This window comes from Bombus pascuorum, chromosome 16 (genome assembly GCF_905332965.1).
Source record: "Bombus pascuorum chromosome 16, iyBomPasc1.1, whole genome shotgun sequence".
In the NCBI taxonomy this organism is placed as follows: domain Eukaryota; kingdom Metazoa; phylum Arthropoda; class Insecta; order Hymenoptera; family Apidae; genus Bombus; species Bombus pascuorum.
Genome location: NC_083503.1, coordinates 4897054 through 4907716, shown reverse-complemented (window position 1 = coordinate 4907716; position 10663 = coordinate 4897054). Strand labels below are relative to the sequence as shown.

Here is a 10663-nt window from a genome sequence, read left to right as displayed (position 1 = left end):
TTTCTTTTCTCCTTAAATTTATTATTATTTTACGTGACAACAGCAAAGAGACAAATGCACTGGTTAACAAGCCGAAAATCCAAACTAAGCACAGAAAACAAACTGAAAATATACAAAATAATCATAAAGCCAATCTGGACATAAGGAATACCACTATGGGGAACAGCAGCAAGGAGCCATAAAATCAAAATTGAAACAACACAAGCCAAAATCCTTAGAGCGATAGTAAACGCCCCATGATACGTTAGAAACGAGAACATACGGAAAGACCTGGGAATACCAACGGTCAAGGAGGAGATTACTAGACTTGCAAGAAGGTACAGAGAAAGAATAGCATCACACCCTAACCGGCTGGCAGCGGAAACGAGCAACACAACAAACATCGCAAGAAGACTAAAAAGGAAACACCCAATAGACCTCATAAAAGATATAACCTAGCAAATACGAAGATGGTACCCCGCTAGGGGTAGTCGTCCACATACTATATTTTATTTTTATTTTTTCTTTTCCCAATAATTAAGATATAATACTTTACCAAATGTCCTTCAGGACAAATTGTAAAAACCAAAATAAACTAAAAAAGAAATGTGTTCCATCCTTAGCTAGGGAAGTGCTAAACATCTCTCCTTTCATACTACAGAAAAGTTTTTTTTTTTTAACGTGGAGGAAATCTTCATAGACACCTTCTCACCACTCTGCGGAGGGGCTCTGAACACAGGTTGCAGTAACCGAAGGTAGTGCCGGATTCTTACCGGCTAAAACCTCCACCTATGGTCGGGTGGCTGTGTTTAAACACATTTTTGTGAGTGACCGTTGGCCCTTGGTGCTTAAATACGCAAAGACTTACGTTGTGTCGTTGCATATACTTCTTGAGTCATATCGAGTTTTTTCCACCCTTTGTGCAAATATATCCACCAGGGCGAGGATTTGAACTCACGACGCATCCGTATTTATAATTAATATGCCTGTTACGAGCGTAGCAGGGAGCCCCACAACAAAAGTCGACCTACATCGCGTTCAAGCATACTCAACCGCCTTAGTAAACAATTATTATTCAGCTTCGTATTAAATATTTATTACCATGTAAAAGCAGTTGAAATACGTAATATAAAGGTGATTAAAAAAAATTAGAATTGTATGAGAATTATAATAAGTCAAGATATTGAATATCAAAATGAAAAAGTGTCTGTATGAAAGATGATCGTAAATCGACGAATTATGCGATAAAATACAGAAAGCAGTCAATTCATCATCAGAAGAATCGCATTCCGTTGGTGTGTTACTGCTTGCTGTTGCAATCATATTTACTTATTGCCTGGTTATTCGTAATATTATCGGCTACTTTCACAGACTGTAAGCAAGTCTCGTTCTTCGCGTAAATAAGCATTTAGAAGGACATATAATTTATCATTAAATTTGCTCAACTGAACGGGATCAAATAAAGAAGAACTTTCATTTTGCGTTACGGGCGACATGACTTCTAGTTCAGACAATACTTCGTTGCTCGTTTTCGCGATTATGAACTCCACTCTCTCTTTCGCTTAAGCATATAAGTCCTCGCAAGTTTACATCGCGTTCTCAAAAAATCATACCAACTTAATAATAAAATGAAATTAATAAATAAGAAAAAGTGAGCGTACATATACTATTTACATTATATGCAATCTATATTATATAAAATACTATAAATGAACCAACGATCTAAGTCTGTGTGCGTGTTTGTACGCGCGTGTGCCTCTTCATGCTCTCCATCTCGTCCGCACTGATCTTCGTGTCATTTAATAGTATTAAGTGATATATAATATAATAATATATATATATATATAATAGTACTCTCAAACGACTACAAAGAATTGATGCTGCGAAAATAAAATGTAGATTCTGCCAAAAGAAGGGTTCATTGAAAAATAAGAATGCGTATGTACAAATACTTTTTTCCGCCATTATACATGTGCGATAAGTATCCTCGATTAAAATCATACAACAAGGAGAAATAAAAATAAACGATAAAAATAAAGGATTTGAAGGAATGACGGAGTAATGTTTTCAATAATTACGTGACTTCTTCTTTGGTTTTTCTCAGTACTTCGCAATATAAACACATTTTGTCCAATGGCCATTCGTTTCTGCGTGCGGTTTGTTGCATAATTGCAGTTAGAAATGATTGAGGATTGAAAAAACCACCTAGCCATACCGACGCTGGTAACTACATAATGATTCGTTATGTTATTAGAACAGATTAATAGATGAGCATAATAAGATTGCAATAAAGTTGAATAATAATGTTGTAAGATTCTTTAGATTATAATGTTAATTGGCAGAAACGGGAAATTCTGCGTTTGGTACACAATATTAATGACCCGTTAATATCGCGTGAAAGAAAATTCGTTACTATTCGTTACGTCTGTCACCTTCTCGAGGATTCGAATACAGTTCAAGCAAAAGATTGTTTACCAAATTTAGCTAAAGGGCATAAAATACAGGATACTAAAGGCGAGTATGCGAAGAAATAAAGCTGCTTGAAAATGTTAAATTTTATAATTTCTATTTTTTCTTAATGAAAGGTTTTTTAATAGATTGGAGCGATGTTCTCAATTAATATGAATTTACACAAACTCTATCCAACTATTTTGGATTCAGTTCAGGCAGATTCATATTCTATATACTACAAATTGTCTACAGATTAATCATCTTAAGATGAAAACACTTTGATTCATATCAGTTCACATCTAAACTTATTTTAGTTGAATAGATTTCAGCACTCTTTTACAGTATTTTTATACCAGAAAGGGGTACGAGGTATTAAAATTTCACTTTTTATGCGTAGAAACAATCGTGTGCGTTGAACGAAGTTTTATTCTGTTGCTCATTCAATTTTCCTATGTTTATTTTATCAGTTTGAGTTGAATTCCAGGCATGAAAATTTGCCACGAATTCAATTATCAATTTCACAAACAGAAACATTTCGATATTAATAGGGCATTGTTTTATACAATAATAAAAGTTACAATAATAATAAAAAATAAGTACATGTTTACGTTAAAATCTGCAGTCCAATTAGATAATTCATTTATTCGATACAACATATCCGTGAACCAACTGTTTAATCCTAATTCTGAAGGGTAAGTTCTTTTTGTCCAAGACGGCGGAACAGCATCCATCATTATATAATTTTGTAGATCTTCCATCTCAGGATTAATAGTTAATTCTCCCTATCAAAAAACAAGATCACTAATTAACTTTATTATGTCTGGCATTATATTACAAAGCAGCATTTAAAGTTTGAAAATTCAAAAGATTATGAAACTTCCTTCATCTATCATCAATAAATTTAAAAAATTATAATTTTTTCCATAAGCAGTTACATTAAATATAAACAATTTCGAATTTAATGTCACATTGCAATAGTTTTAAGTTGATCATTTTCTAATTGATTTAATGATGATGAAAGAAGTACGGCAATATGTTCCAAGAGTTTTAACAGTAATTTGGGTATCATAGGAGAATGTCGCTTTGTCATTGCACTCATAGTATGGTATAATTCTACAATGATTTCTTACTTTATGATATATTTAAAAGTATTTTATATAACGTACAATTTGGAAGTTAGGTTCCAGAAACACACGTAAGAAACACTAGAGACCATGTAGCATTTGCGTAAAAAAAGTATACAGCAAAGATGTAAAAATGCATAAAAATTTGTCATTACTTTTAAGCCTAATTCTAATTCTTGCAGGGATCTTCTAAGTTCTTCACACAGTAGATTCATTCGTTCGCACTCTTGTAAAGCTACTGTGACAAATGGTGTACGATCTTCCACCTAGGAAATTTAACAAAGATTTCATTAGAGACGAAAATTGTTGCGAGATCCGACTTTTCCAATTTCGTTCCTCCGTCTATCTTCGACCTTAACCAGTTAACTGCGGAATTTAGTTCTCAAAATCCCTTACGGGGTGCGTAATTAAAATCAAGCAACGTCGTGTATACGCGTCGAACGCAGTTAATTGGATAAATGCTGCAACGATTTTTATGAGCTTGAAATGTTTTAAATATCAGTACTGAATAACTTTTCTGTATGAGTGTATACATATATCCCCTACAACCGCTGTTTGGCCTTAGTTTTCCAAAATTAAATACTCTGTACATTGTCAATACAATATTGAGAACCTTATATATTAACAATAGCATTGATAATAAATATTGATCGTCTGAACGCTCCTTTAGAAATTTCCGGTTTCCTGATTATTAATTTCTATTCATTTTAAATTTAGATTTATTAAGTAATTCATTAAAATTAGTAGTAGAGTGAGACAGTGAGTACCTTGCTATAAAGTTCTAGCATGTTAAATTCTTCTGGTAGTTTGTCCAATAATTCTTCTATTTGTCCTTTTATTTTGTCTTCTTTCGAAATATCTCCGCTTGTTGTATCGCTGGCAGTTCTTGTTAGTATACCCAATAACGTTTTAAACAAATTTTCCACAGTTTGTGTTAAAAACCCTAATAAATGTATAAAATAAATTCTTCAGTGTATCAATTTCAGGAAAAGTCTTTATGTGAAATCGAGAATTGACTAAATTGTCTATTTGACATTATATTACGAATTCATCAATTTATGGTTTCTAAGGACAAATTAGAATTTTTTTTATTGGACTATTTCGAAAATTCGTCAAATAATGTACGTGTAAAATTTCTATTTGTGCCTGTTGGATTATTATGAGAAATAAATGCTTGTGCGTAGTATATGACAGCAAAAGTTATTCAACGTATTGAAAATAAATTTCTTTATACATAGACTCTAATATAAATGGGAAAAAGACACAGCAACCATTTATTTATATACAAATATATATAAAAGATGCCGATATTGTTTTCTTTTGTATAATAGTGTAATTGTTAAACAATTTAATCATTATTAACAGTCAGTTTTTAAGAATTCAGTCCGAAACATAGACATGTCTTTCTCAGATAAAAATTAATTGCATTACGCAATTATTACAACCAGAATTATTACAACTTCTAACTTACATTGTCTATAAACAACAGAGCCTAGCAGTCAAGGACCTCTCTGTAGGTTTCAAATTTTCCAACATCTCTATCTCTGGTATACATATACTTATACATATGTGCATATATAAAATGTAAATTATGTAGTAAATTATGGGCTATGATAGATACCTCAGAATTTTCTTAGATTTTCTTAAAGCAAAAAACAGTAAGAAATTAGGCCAGTTACTGAAAAACATGTAATACCGACCGCGTTAGTGAAATTCCGACATTAGTGAAATACCATATTACCGACGAAGGGTTAAGGAATATAATTAGTATATGTTAGCTTCATTAAACCTGCATATTTTCTTTTGCTTTTTCAAATTACACAATTGTTTATTACCTGAGGTATTATTGATTCATGAGGATCAGGACTGGGTTCCGCACTAATGAACAATCGATAGTCATCGTGTGGATTCTCCAAGCATTGTTCCATCTTTTTTTCTAAAGTAGGCAACCATTTCCTCACTAAATGGACATTTTGCAAAATTACCCAGTGGCCTTCGTTCGCCGAAAGTTCTATGGCTTCTTGCGCTATGGGTTCTTGGCCTTGACCCAGTGACACATTATGGAAATTTCTTCCTCCAAAAGTGAAACCCAATTGCATTCCCAGTTTTTCGACGTCCTGAATTTTTATCGTTGTCGTTATTGTAAATACATATTCGATGTGATTACGTTGATTTTCGTAACATGTTTTTGTATAATTCATTAGGTATCGATAATTCTTAATTTTAATTATCTTCGATTAAGGTTATAAACTGATAAACAAAAGATATGTCGTCAAAAGCAACAAAGTATAGGAAATGAGAAGAGTAAGAAGGTATTACAATTATATTGCATTAAAGAAAATGTTATTAAGTGTTGTGCAGTTTGGTTATAGGGTTATTGGTTGTTCAGGGTATTCAAGAATTATATCTCATGACTTTGGTAGATGATCCTACACCTTCAGATCGGTGGAGATTTATTAAAGAAAGATACCGTATAGTAGAATTTCAAAACCAAATTTTTTGTATTGCATCGTGGAACGAATATCTAATGGTGCACGTAATATCTGCAAGGAACCATGGGCCGCAAATGAATCGTTCTTTTGGAAAATGATCTTAAAGTTCCACTGGCTCTTATATTGAAATTACATTAGAAAATGTTTGCATTTCCCAGTTAGATAAAAACTAAGTAATGCCATATTAATGAACAAACAGAAAGGTATTCCTCTGAATGTATGATAATCTTCGCTAAATAAAATGAAGCATCCGGCTTCATCATTTCAAACATCATTACAAAATGATTTACTTTATGGAAAAATCTTTCGCATAAAAATTGAATAGCGTTGAAGAGAATACGATTTGGTAGGTGGAATTGCAGAAACATTAATTACTGCATGATTTCGATGTTTTCGAATATGTTGTAGAAATCGATATTTCAAATAACCTTTTCCTATATAAGAAGTGAATTCGCTTAGTTTTCTGGATATTCGCGAACAACTATCGATATCACTACAGTGAATTCTGCATCCGCAGTTCTGCAATTGTGACAGCGTATGCGTTAGTTTTAGTTAGTGGTTACCGATTGCCGGTCACTTATCTTCTCTTTGAAAACGAGGGTCGGGCGGGTTTAAAGGCTTTGTGCATAACGTACACATGCGAGGCTGCAAGAGTCTGTTATAACTGGTAACTTATAACTCAATTAAAAGTGAATATCATCAATGTATCGGGTTCAAATATTAAATAATTAAATAAATGTTAATACACAGAAGATAAGTGACAGACAGACCGACGCATACGCTGTCACAGATGAAGAATCGTAGGCAGAAATATAATATAATCGAGCCGGTAGTTTCTTAACAATATATTGAAAATTAAACAAGTTCACTCCTTATATACAGTATGTTATACAGGGTGCGCCGTTAGAATCCGGACAAAAGAAGTTTTGTGCAGAAAGTTGTTTATTTAAGTCAATACACAAAAACACATGAAAATGTTGTTATATCTCATTTAAAGGGTCCTTGCTGAGAACTTTTATTCTATGTAACCACCCTCTGCCTCTATGACCTGCTCTATTCTTGCTCTAAAGCGCGAGCACGCTGACTTCAACTGGTCGCGTTTAATTGTCGCGAATTCTGACTCGATAGCAGCTCGTAGGGAGTTGACGTTGGGGTGCCTGCATTTATTAGTTTGTCTCTCGATAACGCCCCACACGTAATAGTCCAATGGGTTTAGGTCGGGACTGTTAGGAGGCCAGAAATCTTTCGACCAAAACATGTCCACATTGTCAGAGAGCCAATTTTGAACAAGATGACTTGTGTGAGCAGGTGCGCCATCTTGTTGAAATAAATACGGCCTTCCAGAAGCCGTAATTTCCATCCACGGCTTTATTACTGTCTTCAGGACCTGTCAGAAGTTCCCGGATCTTCCAAAATCATGTCTTGGGCCCTTTGAATAATTTCTGGCGTCCTTGTTGATTTTTCCCTAACCTGAACTTTTCTCGCCGGAGAAGGAGAACCCTTCTCGAACCACTCTGAGGCTGCGTATCTCTTAGCAATGTCGTATACCGTCGATCTTGGGTAGCTAAAGAATTTTATAATTTCGACCGGCGTTCTCCCGGCGCGAAGACTTTCTATAATCGCCGCTCTTCTATCGTATTCCGGGTTTTGCTTAACGAGTTCTGTCATTTTGAGGTTATAGAAGACTTATTGACATATTTAACTAACTTCAGAGTCAATCAGCACAAACATCTGAATTCTAATATGGTGGGAACTACAAATTGAATTCTGTCCGAATTCTAACGGCGCACCCTGTATAGGTAAAAGTTGTTCAAAATATTTCTACAACATATCCAAAAATCATAGAAATCCGCGGGTAGATAACGTTGCTACAGTTTCACCCTATATATCGTCATATATTGTATACAATAATATACATTTATATTATTATTAGTATAAGTTAATAGTGCTATGCATTAGATAAATAAATAAGTAAAAAATCTTCAGTAAGGACTCCTGATATTCTAACAACAAAATGACGTTCAGTCTTGCACGACTATTTCGTAAACGTGCATAGCACGTATATATATATGTGTGTGTTCCACATATTTTGTAGTCGCAGAATCGTGTCTTAACTTCGCGGTTGCGCGCGTCTGATCGCGAATGGGAAGAAGAATGAAGAGTAGACTTCGTTTAAAGGATCTTGCTACGAAGTGGGAAAAGCAGTGATGTCTTTTAGTAAGCAGATTGTGAGGTTTTCCAGGTTTAGGGTTAAGAGTAATTAATGATATTTTCCATGATTAGGATATTATTCAAGGCGACGAATTGCATTAAAAATAGAAGTAATGAGAGCAATCCCTTTTTTGAGAAGCTCCTTTATAGCTTTGTTACTTATCTGATCATGTCCCGATGCTTTCCTGGAGTTTAGACGACGTATTAATTCTATACCTTCCAGAGATGAGAAAGGTTCAATAGGAGGAGACACCTGGAAGGGAGAGTGCAAGTATTCCGTTACTTCAGACATTAATTAGGTGACTTGCAAACAAGTTGGCTTTTTGTATAGAGTTACGCGCCCACCCACCATGCGGATAGCGACGTGGAGGGATTATTTGCGGAGGATGGGTGAGTTTCCTGAATTCCTCAAAAGCGGTTACGTCTAACGATTGAATACTTCGCGCGGCCTGTCCAGCCAAGGATGATCGGAAATAGTGGAATTTTTGTATCGGTGTTATTTGTTTATTTGTTTATTCCGATCTATCGTAGACGAGAAAGAGTCGTAAAAGGAATACCAATTCTCGATGGTGCCATTAAAAGTAGGCAAATGAATCTCTGGTAATTTGGCCTCGTAATAATGGCCTCGTCTCCGACGCAATGAGGTAATTTTGTCTGCGGTTGCCATTGTTATGGTGGATAGTGAATCGGTAACGCAAGGAACAAGCTTACTTCGTTGTTGTGATTCGTGACTGACTTGAGATTGCCTAGCTGCGGCGGGAGGCTGCGTGGTTGCGTTCTTCAACCACCGGGTTTAGTCTCCTCAAACTTGACAGCTCCCGGCGTTACTGACTTCGCTGGTGTCACGTCGGAGACACAAGTAATCGCGAAATTAACGGATCGCCGGTAATCTCCTCGCGTCGCGGTTCCAACGAAATAATTCTTTCACGAATAGGGTGAAGAAAATTGAACTTAGTATGCAATAATAAAATTTATTATAGAAATCCAACAGAGTGAAGGTTCAAGCGTTACAACAGAATAGTTCGGAATGTTAGAACAGATTGGTTTGAGATGTTACAATAGACTGCTTCGAACGCTAGTTTAGGTGGATTTTTCTATCGTGGGTCTAGTCCCTTTGGAGGGTGTATCAGAGGCGCCTTTTTCGTTATTGTTTCGATAGCTGTGGCATGCAGGGTGTTTAATCTATCCGGTTAGCGAGCGGCCCTTCTTGAGCGGGTGGTCTTCTTGAGCGGGTGGTCTTCTTGAGCGTGTGACATTTCCCTCTTCTTAGATTCGCTTTGCTCCGTTGAGGAGTATGGCTCTGGTGGGTCGCCCGATTTGGATGATCCCGCTATCTTCATTTTCTGCAATGTTTTGGTAAGTAACCGTCCTTTGTGCTGTTGATGTCTGCTCGATCCTGTTTACGCGAGCGGTAGGGCATACATTTTTGGGAAGTGATCGGTGTAGATATTCGAAAAGTTTACATTTGTACATTACGTATATCGTTCCTAGTCCTAGGGCTACGATTCCTAATATTTGTAATGTGGATATGCCATATCCCTTCAATGAATTTATGCGTCGCTCAAATTGCAGGGTATTGATTTGTATTTGCAACGTATCGATGTCGGCTTTATATCGGTTAAAATTGTGAGTTACTCTTGGAGCTGTTTCTAATATTTTCTCTAATATTGGAACGTCTTTTCCTTCGAAGCTGTATATACTATTCTTAAATTTGGTTTCGTAAGAGATATTTTTATGTGATCCTCCTATTTTCATAATATTATGGACGTATGTGATTATGCACCTGGTTTTACTGCTAATTACACTTGGTTGTCTAATTTCTAGGATTTTATGTGTCTTACATGATACGTCCATTTGTACATTTTTCATAGGAATAATAAAATAACTGTTTTCTGTCTGCAAAGGTACGAATGTCAGTCCTTCCAATTTAATCGATTCTCGATTTTCAACGTGCTGAGCTACCGATCTACTCCATCTTTCTCCAAAGTCTTCAAAATTTTAAATAATTATTCTGTGATTTTGTCTATCTCTCATGTTGCTCTCTGTCCGTTCGCTTGGTAAATGAGTGTCTCTGAGAAATCTCTCAGAGCTGGACGAAATATTGCTTCACATGACAAGTAGTAAAAGAGGGCACTCACCTCCAATAATCTTAATCAACGAGTCAGCCGAGGATTGATGTGTAGAATTTGCCAATATCATAATATTGGCGATCCTCTTACGAGGATTAAATAAAAGTTATCAAAATATCGAACGACATTACATCTATATTTTTTACTGAATGTGCTATGAATATGATATTCGAATTTGAGTATTATATGTATTATATGGCAGTTCGAAAATGTTTCCGTAAATAACGATAAATACATAAAATTCGTTGAAATTGTGCAAGAATCAAATACGGAGGGC

The 10663-nt window shown here is 35.3% G+C and overlaps 1 protein-coding gene and 1 pseudogene across 1 annotated transcript; both read right to left on the bottom strand.

Moving 5' to 3' along the window:
- Nucleotides 1-577: 577 nt before the first annotated feature.
- On the bottom strand, nt 578-640 carry LOC132915384 (U6atac minor spliceosomal RNA; annotated as a pseudogene).
- Nucleotides 641-2834: 2194 nt separating this feature from the next.
- Nucleotides 2835-4580, bottom strand: LOC132915159 (dynein beta chain, ciliary-like). The gene is made up of 3 exons (XM_060974876.1): nt 4322-4580; nt 3710-3820; nt 2835-3212 (listed from the first exon to the last, which is right to left on the bottom strand). Exons 1-3 carry the CDS (start codon nt 4340-4342, stop codon nt 2988-2990), a joined length of 357 nt encoding a protein of 118 aa, XP_060830859.1. The 5' UTR covers nt 4343-4580; the 3' UTR covers nt 2835-2987.
- Nucleotides 4581-10663: the final 6083 nt, after the last annotated feature.